The sequence below is a fragment of the Aspergillus flavus genome, chromosome 1, assembly GCF_009017415.1.
Source record: "Aspergillus flavus chromosome 1, complete sequence".
NCBI lineage: Eukaryota > Fungi > Ascomycota > Eurotiomycetes > Eurotiales > Aspergillaceae > Aspergillus > Aspergillus flavus.
In genome coordinates this window covers 3,813,124-3,825,129 of record NC_092406.1, presented here as the reverse complement: position 1 = coordinate 3,825,129, position 12,006 = coordinate 3,813,124, and the positions used below count along the sequence as shown (strand labels likewise).

General features: G+C 50.3%; 4 protein-coding genes across 4 annotated transcripts; 3 read left to right on the top strand and 1 right to left on the bottom strand.

Annotated features, from left to right (window-relative positions):
• Positions 1–1,453: 1,453 nt before the first annotated feature.
• On the top strand, positions 1,454–2,517 carry F9C07_2279665 (putative coactivator bridging factor 1). Its single transcript, XM_041288191.2, has 2 exons — positions 1,454–1,807; positions 1,890–2,517. The coding sequence occupies exons 1-2, from the start codon at positions 1,649–1,651 to the stop codon at positions 2,196–2,198; spliced, it is 468 nt and encodes a 155-aa protein (XP_041140575.1). The 5' UTR covers positions 1,454–1,648; the 3' UTR covers positions 2,199–2,517.
• A 307-nt stretch (positions 2,518–2,824) lies between these two features.
• On the bottom strand, positions 2,825–4,037 carry F9C07_1421 (translation initiation factor 3, subunit I; the record flags this gene model as incomplete). Its single annotated transcript, XM_041288204.1, has 4 exons — positions 2,825–3,184; positions 3,240–3,356; positions 3,414–3,917; positions 4,011–4,037. 4 exons carry the CDS (start codon positions 4,035–4,037, stop codon positions 2,825–2,827), a joined length of 1,008 nt encoding a protein of 335 aa, XP_041140576.1.
• A 189-nt stretch (positions 4,038–4,226) lies between these two features.
• F9C07_2139239 (formate--tetrahydrofolate ligase-domain-containing protein) lies at positions 4,227–8,458 on the top strand. The gene is made up of 4 exons (XM_071509166.1): positions 4,227–5,182; positions 5,253–5,368; positions 5,431–7,958; positions 8,013–8,458. Exons 2-4 carry the CDS (start codon positions 5,345–5,347, stop codon positions 8,119–8,121), a joined length of 2,661 nt encoding a protein of 886 aa, XP_071365864.1. The 5' UTR covers positions 4,227–5,182; positions 5,253–5,344; the 3' UTR covers positions 8,122–8,458.
• On the top strand, positions 8,459–11,694 carry F9C07_2279663 (isocitrate dehydrogenase [NADP]). The gene is made up of 9 exons (XM_041284013.2): positions 8,459–9,343; positions 9,407–9,745; positions 9,986–10,021; positions 10,112–10,122; positions 10,185–10,218; positions 10,279–10,417; positions 10,476–10,512; positions 10,578–11,074; positions 11,139–11,694. The coding sequence occupies exons 2-9, from the start codon at positions 9,425–9,427 to the stop codon at positions 11,561–11,563; spliced, it is 1,500 nt and encodes a 499-aa protein (XP_041140578.2). The 5' UTR covers positions 8,459–9,343; positions 9,407–9,424; the 3' UTR covers positions 11,564–11,694.
• Positions 11,695–12,006: the final 312 nt, after the last annotated feature.

The window sequence follows — 12,006 nt, the reverse complement described above, 5'->3', positions numbered from 1 at the left end:
TGGATCTGACTTATACTTCTTCCGATATCTATAAAAAAAAAACGACAGTCTCGCATTTTGCAAGGCTCAGCGTGATATTCGGTAAATGCGGTTTCATGAATCACACTTCAAGTGACTTGACACTTAGGGTTTCATCTATTTACCTGACATGCCCCATTTAGTATACATTGATTGCTCTAGAGACTACTAGTTTCTAGGCATGAGGAGCATATCCACCTACTCACATAATCTGCGTCTACTCCGTAGTATTCACTCACTCATATTTTGCTACATACTCGCGTTTATAAGAATGTGAGGAGTTTCCAGATCAGCTTTGAATACCCGTAGCTCCTTGCTTAGCTATAGAACATCTCGTATCAAGAAACATGGCCTATAAGAATATCTTGAGATTTCAGAGTTACATGAAGACTACGAGATAGGTTCAGACTGAAAACAAGCAATATGGCCTTTACGAAGGTTGGTGATTTAGAAAGTAGAGCAGTCAAGCTGTTCACCATAAATACATCTAACCTAGGTGATTGGGATCCAGAATTGAGGAGGACAATGTTCAGTTCGATAGAGTTAGTTGATAAGGGATAAGGTACCTACTTTTGATCAGTTTAATAATAGCCATGTTGGAACCTCTAACCAAATCTTGACATAGCATTGAATATATATCCAAGGTAAGAGAGTAGCCTAATATCAAGATGTAATATATGCACTGCCTAAGGCATACATGGATATTCTATGGACGACATTCAACCTAATGTAATTTGTATCCTAAGTACTCTCCATCGGGAGCCCCCAGATACGCTTGTTGATAATCCGCTGTATGCTCTAATCAGTATACTGGAATGTCACCTACTTTTATATGTGCTTCTAATTGAGCACACAGAACAGTATCCTAAATATAAAGGGTGTCTAGTTAGTTCTTACACCCACCCTCAGAACATATCAGTATACGTTTCGAGGAAAACAACTATAGCCTCCAGGTGGTGCGAGCTAAGCAGTGGGCGTGATGGGCATGCTATAGGAACCCCCAGCGTACCCTGTATCTTGTAGTTCTGCAATCCTGCTGTGCTCAATGAAAATAGGGGTTTTAAGTAACTGGTAAGATAGTATTAAAAGGCTATTGTATGTTGAAACCCACTGAAACACAACGAATATATGCTCCGGCATGAGACCTTGAAACGCCTCACTTGAAGCAACAAAGGAGGCTTTGATATGGTTTCTATTAAGACTGAATAGTCGACCTCCAAACAGATCAACCAAATAAAGAGTAAATATGTGTACATACAAAGAACATCTGGGTATATGATTTGCCCCCCAGCATAGATCAATGTAAGGTAAGCATTGGAGATCGCCACCTTTTTGAACGGAGGGAAAAAAGCCCGAGCGAATGAACGAATGATGTCAGTGGGGCAGAACCCAAAGAGGGGACCGAAATAGGACTAGGGCATAACCTCCCCTCTGACTCCGCCATCGTGGCTCGAGAAGCTTCTGTGTCATTGATATAAATTCGGCGGGCCTGCGATATCCCTTCTTTTTAGCCACAACCTCACGCGATCCATTTTTACCGCCTTCGTCACTCTCCCAATCCCTCAACACACAACCCCGCCATTTCCCTCCCTATCGAGTCTTCTTCGAACGCCTTCTAAACTTTTTCAAAATGGATGACTGGAATTCTACTACCCGCATTGGAAGCAAGCACCGTGCTGGCGGTGCCGCTCCCCGTGAGACTGTCGTCAAGGGCAAGAGCGCTTTGAACGCCGCTCAGCGCCAAGGTCTTGTTATCGGAACTGAAAAGAAGTACGCCACTGGCAATGCTGTAAGTAACCTACTTGATCTTAACCCCGCGCGGTATCTACATCCTTTGTATTCGAAGCCATAGTGCTGACTTGCATTCCTAGGCTTCCAAAACTGGTTCTATTGAAGGTCAGCACCTGACCAAGGTCGACCGCAGCGACGACATCATCAAGCCCAAGACTGTTGGGTACCAAGTCGCAGACGCTATCAAGAAGCGCCGTACCGAGGAGGGCTACAAGATGACACAGAAGGAACTTGCCACCAAGTGCAACACCACTGTCACCGTTGTCCAGGACTTCGAGAAGGGTACCGCCACCCCCGACCAGAAGGTCCTCAGTGCTATGGAGCGTGTTCTCAACATCAAACTGAGAGGCTCAGACATCGGAAAGGAGAAGTTCCCTAAGAAAAAGTAAATTGACAGGGGGTGAGCCCGCGGCTTTTTCTTGACGGGATGGAATGCTTTTTATGAAACCATTCTCTTACTTCCTTCTCTTTCATGATGTCCCCGGATGTCCTTTCGGTTGTTACGTTAATGCATTTTATTGTGCAATGAGATCCCCATTACTTTCTGCTGGTCGGAAGAGCGTTGACCTGGCATTGAGATGAATTATATTTTTCTTTTTCTTTTTTTTTTCTTCATATAAAACACTGCCTCAATAAATCGTGATGCTCTTGTTTTGGTGCAAGTTGGGGTTTTTTTATGGTTTATATCTAGATAAGATAGAATGTTACCCAGCAGATTGCCAACGAAGAGATATATTTATGATGAAGTATGAACTTTGAAGCAAAAAATTGTAAGAAGTAAATACTGGGTTCTTTTATTAGGACACAGACAGCGACCAGAAAAAGGAAAATGGTACCAACTCCGACTTTATCATGGAATCAATGAAATGAGAATTCATGCCCTAAATCGCCCCGAGAACTTCTCGTACCGCCGTGCCTGCTTTGCCTTTTCTACTCTTTTTTGTTGGTAAGAAATATCTTCGCCTCATGACACATGCGTTAATAGGAAAAAAGCTCTTTTTAAACGCCAATCACTTTATTTGCGCAGCTGCTCCCTCTCCACTTCATACATGAAATCAAAGTAGGGCTTGTCGAAGTGATGAACACGAACGTAACCGTCCTCACCACCAGAGGCGTAGGCGGTACCGTTAGGGTGGACAGCGACAGTGTTGAGGGGACCGAAGTGGCCACGGACACGGCCAATCTCGTCTTCGAAGACCTTGTGGTAGAAACGAGCCTCGAATTTACCCTGACGAGCGGAAGTAGTCGTGACATCCATAGCAGCCTGACCACCACCAAGGATCACGTATTCCTTCTTAGGCGTAATAGCAGCGCTGTTGAGGGGAGTGTCGGCAACATAGGTCTTAAGGATGGCGAGGTTACGGCTGGAAATGAGCTGGACGCATGTCAGTATACTATCGTGCTACCAGTTCTCCAAGGAAGTGGCATACCTTGGCGGACTTGTCTTTGGAAGCGGTGATGAAATATGTGCGGTCTGCGGAGAACTGAATGTCGCTGATCAAGTTGTCGAACTCGTGTGCCTGAACGTTCTCCAACTGCTCACCGGTCTGTTACGACAGTATATTAGCACAGTCTCCTTTTATCCTCCATCGATTTTTCCGCACCTTCGAATCGTACTGGCTGACGCTACCGTCCTCGTGGCCAGCAATGATGTACTTGGCCAAATAACTCCAGCCCGCAACTGTTGCCTTGCTCTCTGTGCAGGTGATCCTCAAGCTGGGTTCCTCGGCCTGAGCCTCCAAGTCCTCATAGTTGATATCGAGCACGGCGATGGTACCCAAGAAGCCCATACGCTTCTCTGTGACGGCCAGCAGCCGGCTTCCATCCGGAGTGAATTCGACCCGCTTGACAGCCGTAGGGAAGTCCCACACCTTAATACACTCGCCAGTCTTCACGTTCCATAGTCGCACGGTGTTGTCTGCCGATCCGGTGGCCAGGAGAACGGTGTTGGGGCTCACATCGACGGTCCAGATAGCACCCTGGTGTCCGTTATAGGTACCGAGTCGCTCGCCGTTAGCCGACCACCAAGCGCACACAATCTTATCCTTCGCTACCGAAAACAAAAGGTCGCCATCACGGTTGAATTTGATCTGGTTGAGGGACCGTTCCTAAGCGCAAAGTCTCTGTCAGTGGCTGGTTCGTTATATTTTTCATTGCCGGTGAAAAAAGAGAATCATCGGACGGTTGTAAGGCGAACGCACATGGCCCGAAAGCAAAATAGGCCTCATACTGGGCCGACCAAGCTATGATATTAGGGAAAGCGACGAAAATATTGAGGTATTAGATCACAGATTGGGATCCTGTGACCGACTGTATCGTTTCTGAGGCGGAACTGCTGGCGGGGTGCTGGCGGCTCTCTTCGTCGGCGTAGTCAGACTAGTGAATTTCATCGCACAGTCCGGGCTCGCGCGCCAAGACTTTTCTGTTCGAGGCTGTTCCTGTGTTGAAAAATATCCGTATCGGCGTATTAATAATCCGGTATGGTAATCTATCCGCGTGACTCATGGCAGCCCTAGCTTGTTACTCACCGTGAGTGACTGCAGAGGTCTTGTCCGTACTGGGCATAGTTTGGGAAGACTAATGGTTCCCTCGGGTTGGCTCGCGCCAAGTCCCTTCTAACTCTCCGACTTCATGACGGGCCGATCATGTGCAGACCCAAAGAAACCTTCTAGACAGAGTGTCCCTCAATTGAAGATATTGAAACGGAATCCCTGAAATGAGGAAATTGGAGATTTCCAAGTCTGGCAGGGATGGTTGCATTGTTGATTTCCCGATTTCATTTTCTGTATAAAGCATAATCTTAATTAGGTGTTATTCAACACGTTTAGGTAATCCCTTGGGGTTGACGGGCGTTTTTCCCTATCTCCAATTCTTCCTCCCTGCGTTTTCCGAGGGTTTGCTGCTGGTCAGCCCAGCCAAAGTCCCCGACGAAGCAAATCAATGCCATTTAGCTCCCCCGCCCGTTCGGCGGCACTACCCCGCTGCCACTACCAACACCACCAAGGTGCCAAAGCAAAATGTTTCTTTTTCAATTCTCGTCACCTCCATACCTCCTCACATCTTCCCCTCTCCTTTCCCCAGATCTCATCCTCCTTTCTCCTCAGACCACGAGATTCCTCCGCAGGGCGCGGGGTCGGCTCACATAGTTACGGTACTTTACGGGACCTCCGACCCAACCCCACAGGTTATAAGGGGTTCACTGCGACGCCGTTCTCTATCCGTCGTTCATCCTACAGCACCGGAACCACCATGGCAGCCACTAAGATCGATGGCACGCAGATCGCCAAGAATATCCGGGCGGGTCTGAAGAATGAGATCCAGCAGATCCAGGAGTCTAATCCCAGATTCAAGCCTAGCTTGGTTATTTTCCAGGGTGCGCCTTGCTATTGACTCATAACCAACCCCTCAAACATACAAAATCGCTAACCCTGTATTGCATATAGTGGGCAGCAGATCGGATTCAAGTGAGTTCTTTGCATAGCACACTTCAACTCTGGAATGTCAACTGATCTTTTCTCAAGGCACTTATGTGCGCATGAAGTTGAAGGCTGCCGAAGAGGTAAGCTCCGTCTTCCGCTTGGGTAATGCTTCTTACATGACTGACCAACTCCTTCCGTCCAGGCGGGCATCATCTGCAAGATTGTCAACCTCCCGGAGACTGCTATCGAATCTGAGCTCCTTCAGGATATCACCAAGGCCAACAATGACCCCTCCGTGCACGGCATTCTCGTCCAATTGCCCCTTCCGCAACACATGTCCGAACATACCATCACCTCTGCCGTGGCCGATGAGAAAGATGTTGACGGTTTCGGAGCGATCAATATTGGTGAACTAGCCAAGAGAGGCGGCCACCCGCTCTTTGTTCCTTGCACACCACAGGCCGTGATGGAGCTCCTGCGAGTTAGTGGGGTCAACCCGGCGGGTAAGAAGGCAGTGGTGCTTGGTCGAAGTGATATCGTTGGCAGCCCTGTTAGCTACCTGTTGAACAAGGCAGACGCAACTGTGACACTGTGTCACAGCAAGACGCCTGACGTCGAAAGTATCATCAAGACGGCGGACATCCTCGTCGCCGCCCTTGGAAAAACGGAGTTTGTCAAGGGCGAGTGGTTGAAGCCCGGTGTTGTTGTCATTGACGTTGGTATTAATTACAAGCCCGATCCCTCAAAGAAATCGGGCCAACGACTTGTCGGCGATGTCGATTTCGAGTCCGCCGTTCAGGTGGCTTCTCAGATCACTCCCGTGCCTGGTGGTGTCGGCCCCATGACAGTGGCCATGCTGATGCAGAATGTGGTTAATTCTGCCAAGGCATACTTCGAGAAGCAGAAGGATAGACACATCACCCCATTGCCGCTCAAGCTGGCTCGCCCTGTACCTTCCGACATCGCCATCTCCCGCGCACAGTACCCCAAGGCAATCACGCAGATTGCTTCGGAAATTGGCATTTCTCCCCACGAGCTTGAGCCTTACGGTCACACCAAAGCTAAAGTAAGTCTCGATGTTCTCGATCGCTTGGCTCACCGCCGTAATGGAAAATACATCTTGGTGTGTGGTATTACCCCAACCCCGCTTGGTGAGGGTAAGTCGACAACTACCTTGGGTCTTACTCAGGCCATTGGTGCGCACTTGAATCGCATTGTGTTTGCCAATGTCCGTCAGCCGAGCCAGGGCCCTACATTCGGCATCAAGGGCGGGGCTGCTGGTGGTGGCTACAGTCAGGTCATTCCTATGGATGAGTTCAATCTGCACCTGACTGGTGATATCCATGCGATTACTGCTGCGAATAACCTTCTTGCCGCCGCTATTGAAACTCGCATGTTCCACGAAGCAACCCAGAAGGATGGCCCACTCTACAAGCGTTTGGTCCCCGCTAAGAAGGGCAAGCGCGAATTTCAGCCTGTCATGTTCAAGAGACTGAAGAAGTTGGGTATCACCAAGACCAATCCAGACGAACTGACCAACGAGGAGATTCGTCGCTTCGCGCGTCTTGATATCGACCCTGAAACCATTACTTGGCGTCGTGTCCTGGATGTCAATGACAGACACCTCCGTGGCATTACTGTTGGACAGGCGCCTACGGAGAAGGGATTGACCCGTGAAACTGGTTTCGATATCTCCGTCGCTAGTGAGTGTATGGCCATCCTTGCCCTGAGCAACAGTCTGGAAGATATGCGCGACAGACTGGGTCGGATGGTCGTCGCTACATCGAAGAGTGGTGATCCTGTCACCTGCGACGACATCGGCGCTGGTGGCGCTCTTGCTGCCCTTATGAAGGATGCCATCAAGCCTAATCTCATGCAAAGTTTGGAGGGAACGCCAGTTTTGGTGCACGCTGGCCCCTTCGCCAACATTAGTATTGGAGCTAGTTCCGTGATTGCGGATAAGTTGGCTCTGAAACTCGCCGGTACGGAACCCGATGAGGACCATGAGGCCAAGACTGGTTTTGTTGTGACGGAGGCTGGTTTCGATTTCACCATGGGTGGAGAGCGTTTCTTCAATATCAAGTGTCGCTCTTCCGGTTTGACTCCGGATACTGTGGTCATCGTGGCTACCGTCCGTGCTCTCAAGGTTCACGGTGGTGGCCCGGAGATTAGCCCTGGAGCCCCGTTGAACGAAGTTTACCGTACCGAGAACGTCGATATTTTACGTAAGGGTTGTGTCAACCTGAAGAAGCATATCGAGAATGCCCGCCAGTATGGAGTGCCCGTGGTGGTTGCTATTAACCGCATGGAGACCGACACGGAAGCGGAAATTGATGTCATCCGGGAGGAGGCCATCGCTGCGGGAGCCGAGGACGCGATCCCCGCTAACCACTGGGCTGAGGGTGGAGCTGGCGCTGTGGACCTGGCCAAGGGTGTTCTGGCAGCTAGCTCCAAACCGAAAGACTTCAAGCTGTTGTATGAGCTGGAAGGTACCATCCAGGAGCGCATCGAGCGCATCGGCAAGGTCATGTACGGCGCGGAGAAGATTGAACTCAGCGAACTTGCGCAAAAGAAGGTCGATACCTACACGGCCCAAGGATTTGGACATCTTCCTATTTGCATTGCGAAGACCCAGTACTCTCTCAGTCATGACCCCGCCTTGAAGGGTGCTCCGACCGGGTTCACAGTCCCCATCCGGGATGTTCGGTTGGCCGTGGGTGGTGGATATCTGTAAGACTGTCCCTATCGACCTTGTACACAAAACGGATACTAACTAGATCGCAGGTACGCTCTTGCTGCGGATATTCAAACCATTCCTGGTCTGCCGACCGCTCCAGGTTACTTGAACGTCGATATTGATACCGAGACCGGAGAAATCGACGGTCTGTTTTAGATGAGCTATGTGGTCGACTGGATCGATCCTGGGATGCCTGGTGTAATGGCTGAGGTTGTATAGAGACGTTGCTCTCACCAATTTACCCTGCTTCCCAGTGCTTTAATTCTTTTAATCTGATATACATCATTTGTTCTGTGTGATCAAGATATGGCGGTATTCTCGGGTTCAATTCAACATTTACAAGCGTGATGGCGCACCAGCCTCAGGGACAGGATTGGGTGCTTTTCAACAAGGTGGGCGGACGGAGTTGACATGATAAAACTTCTTAGAAAAAGACCAGATTACTGTACAGACTACAGTGTTACGAGTGAATGGAGTTAATTAATCATGATAGGTTTCTTCTAAAGTAGCGGAATAATTAGACCTGTCGGGCGAGAGATCGAAGAGGGGTCCGTATATCGCTGGTTTCGACTACGGTGGAAAGGCGACTTCGGTGCAGCTCGACCCGGGCGGAGACTCCTGACCCGTTACCGCGGGAAACGGCGGCTAATGGAGGCTGTTGGCTCCATATGGAGTAGTGCATCATGCCTATCAGAACGTACTATGTACCATCGCGGGTAAAAGATTTACACGTAAAAAGCTGGGGCAAGAAGAGGAGCAAAGAAAGGCAAAGTAATTAGTGACACAAGGTGTGTCAAATGTTAAAAACTAGCAAAGTATGATTTAATAGCAGTCCGGTATGTAGTAATAATCCCAAGTACCGACCACCGGCATGACTTTCTCTCTTTGCGAAAGGGTGGTCAGGATGTAACTATGTATGGGGATTGGACCGAGGATCCATTGTCAGTCCTCATTCTTTACGGGGAGTAGTGGGAAATTTCCGGCCGGCTTCGGCGTAGGGGCTTTCACACGGTGGGCGGAAAAGGAAGTCGCGACCAAAACAATTGAGTCAAGACGGGGGGATAAAGGCTTCTGCTTTGGGCCAGATAAAAGTCGTGACTTGGTCAACTTCTTTTATCCTTCGAAACTCTCTTCTCTCCTGTACTCTTTTCCCTTACTTCCCCCAGATCTCGACGACTAATCACCGTTCCACCTGGGAACTAACATATTTTCCGGAGCTCCGATCTCCCCCGTGGTATATCCATCTATCAGCAGCTTTCTCCGGCGTGACGGGAGCTTCCGACTCCACCGCCCGCTCTCTCCTTCCAACCGAAAAGCTTCAAAGTGCTTCCCTCGGGTATACATTATTCGCCTTTTGGTGTACCCCAGACCTGAATAGGTAAGCAGGGGAGTTTTCCTGGGAGTTGCGATTACCGATGGTTAATCCGCTTGGGTATCCAAGGCATCAGGTCCGATCAAAATGATGAATTCCCTTCGGCTCCATTCCGCGTCGGTTCGCCGCGCTGTCGCCTCCCCTCTGTCTGCCCCTCTCTCTTCCTCCGCTTATCGCTCGATCTCCTGCACTTCTTCTTCTTACATTTCCTCTTCGTCTTCTTCTTCTTTCTCGACTGCTGCTACCCCTCGCGCTCAGAGACCCCTCGCTTCGTCTCAGCTCCCTCGTATTGTCTCCCCCCGCCAGACCGGAATCTACCCTTTGCAGTGGACACAGGCCCGCACCATGGCAACTGAAGGCCCCAAGATCAAGGTTAAGAACCCAGTGGTGGAACTGGATGGAGATGAGGTAAGTTCGACAATCTAGGCCTGGCCTGGCCGCAGGGCGCGCCCTTCTTCTTATATGCCTCAACCCGTCAATTTCATTTTCGTCATGACCTGGCGCAAACGCGGGGAAACACGGCGAGACGTCTCCATGTTCCCTGGCCACGCAGCGCCAATCTTCCGAGGGTCACGAGCGCTCGGCCAACCAAAATCTGTCCGTGTCATGGCATTTCACATGTGGCTGACCACTTTTTGCTTTTCTTAGATGACCCGTATTATCTGGCAGGAGATCAGAGAGAAGGTGAGTAACCGCGGTCCCTGGTCTTGCATGATACCCGCATGCGGGCCGTTCCTCCCCGAACCCTGAGACTAACGTGCTTCTTCCTCATAGTTGATCTTGCCGTAAGTCTATGATGACCTGTGCTCTTTACCGACGGCACAATGTAGCTAACTTCCGAGTCCAGTTACCTTGACATTGACCTCAAGTACTACGACCTGGTATGATTGAGACCCCGGTACAGTCCACATGGAGTTTTCGTGGAGCTGACACCTTTTTAGGGACTTGAATACCGTGACCAGACCGATGACCAGGTCACCGTCGAGGCCGCGGAGGCCATCAAGAAATATGGTGTTGGTGTCAAGTGTGCTACCATCACCCCCGATGAAGCCCGTGTTGAGGAGTTCAAGTTGAAGAAGAGTAGGTGCCGGATTGAACAATGGCATCGTATATGCTCGTTAACCTGAGCTTCTTTTAGTGTGGCTTTCTCCCAACGGAACCATCAGAAACATTCTGTACGTACTGTCAAACCTACAAGGCCCACGCTACCCTGGTGCCTGATCACTAACATCAATTGCAGCGGCGGAACTGTCTTCCGTGAACCCATCATCATTCCCCGCGTTCCCCGTCTCGTACCTGGGTGGACCAAGCCTATCATCATTGGACGTCACGCCTTCGGTGACCAGTACCGTGCCACTGACCGTGTGATTCCCGGCCCCGGCAAGCTTGAGCTTGTCTACACCCCTGTCAATGGCGAGCCCGAGACCGTCAAGGTCTACGACTTCCAGGGCGGCGGTGTTACTCAGACTCAGTACAACACTGATGAGTCCATCCAGGGCTTCGCCCACGCCAGTTTCCAGATGGCCTTGCTGAAGGGTCTGCCTCTGTACATGAGCACCAAGAACACCATTCTGAAGAAGTACGATGGTCGCTTCAAGGATATCTTCCAGGAGATCTACGAGTCCACCTACAAGAAGGATTTCGAGGCCAAGAACATCTGGTATGAGCACCGTCTGATCGACGATATGGTCGCTCAGATGATCAAGAGCGAGGGTGGCTTCGTTATGGCTCTTAAGAGTAAGTGACTTGTCCCGGCCTGGACCGTTTGACCGAGAACAGCGTTCTAACCGAGGGTAACTAGACTACGATGGTGATGTTCAGTCGGACATCGTCGCCCAGGGTTTCGGTTCTCTGGGTCTGATGACCTCTACCCTCACCACCCCCAGCGGTGAGGCCTTCGAGTCTGAAGCCGCTCACGGTACCGTGACCCGTCACTACCGTGAGCACCAGAAGGGCCGTGAGACCTCCACCAACCCCATTGCCTCCATCTTTGCCTGGACCCGTGGTCTGGTGCAGCGTGGCAAGCTCGACGAGACCCCCGACGTGGTTGCTTTCGCCGAGGAGTTGGAGCGTGCCTGTATCGAAGTCGTGAACGACGAGGGCATCATGACCAAGGACTTGGCTCTCGCATGCGGCCGCAAGGACCGTGACGCGTGGGTCACCACCAAGGAGTACATGGCAGCTGTTGAGCGGAAGCTGAAGACCAACCTGAAGTCCAGACTGTAAGGGCTTTATGGGTTTAATAATGTTTTCCAATTACTATAAATTCTAGCGTGCAGCCCTTGGGGCTGCAGTCATGACGGAGTAAAGATAGCATATAACAGACGACTACAATGTACATTTTACTTTGCAAATACGTCCTTATCCCTCGCGATGTAAATTTGTTGCCCCTGAGGGCCCAGGCCGAGGGACTTTCTGGGCCCGAGTCGTGAAAGGCCTCTCGTCTGTGGCCGCTTGAATCATGCGGTGCGGGAACCATGGATGCCACTGCCGGATTGCCCAATGGGGTAATAGGGCTAAGGAATTGCCAGGACTCTTGACGCAATTGATTTTGAATATGCATTGCTTTCGTCAATGGCTGAACAATTAGCCACAAATGCTTGGAAAAGTTTTTGTGCCTGCTTGAAGCCCCCCAGCCATGTCCGGGCAGAAGAAGTTCGAAACGATAT

Bases quoted from the DNA above. Each gene is read 5' to 3' on its own strand.
- F9C07_2279665 (XM_041288191.2), top strand. From the start codon at position 1,649: ATGGATGACTGGAATTCTACTACCCGCATTGGAAGCAAGCACCGTGCT. The intron at 1,808-1,889 runs GTAAGTAACCTA...TTGCATTCCTAG, and splicing joins AGTACGCCACTGGCAATGCT to GCTTCCAAAACTGGTTCTAT.
- F9C07_2139239 (XM_071509166.1), top strand. From the start codon at position 5,345: ATGAAGTTGAAGGCTGCCGAAGAG. The intron at 5,369-5,430 runs GTAAGCTCCGTC...CCTTCCGTCCAG, and splicing joins AGTTGAAGGCTGCCGAAGAG to GCGGGCATCATCTGCAAGAT. The intron at 7,959-8,012 runs GTAAGACTGTCC...ACTAGATCGCAG, and splicing joins GCCGTGGGTGGTGGATATCT to GTACGCTCTTGCTGCGGATA.
- F9C07_2279663 (XM_041284013.2), top strand. From the start codon at position 9,425: ATGATGAATTCCCTTCGGCTCCATTCCGCGTCGGTTCGCCGCGCTGTC. The intron at 9,746-9,985 runs GTAAGTTCGACA...TGCTTTTCTTAG, and splicing joins TGGAACTGGATGGAGATGAG to ATGACCCGTATTATCTGGCA. The intron at 11,075-11,138 runs GTAAGTGACTTG...GAGGGTAACTAG, and splicing joins CTTCGTTATGGCTCTTAAGA to ACTACGATGGTGATGTTCAG.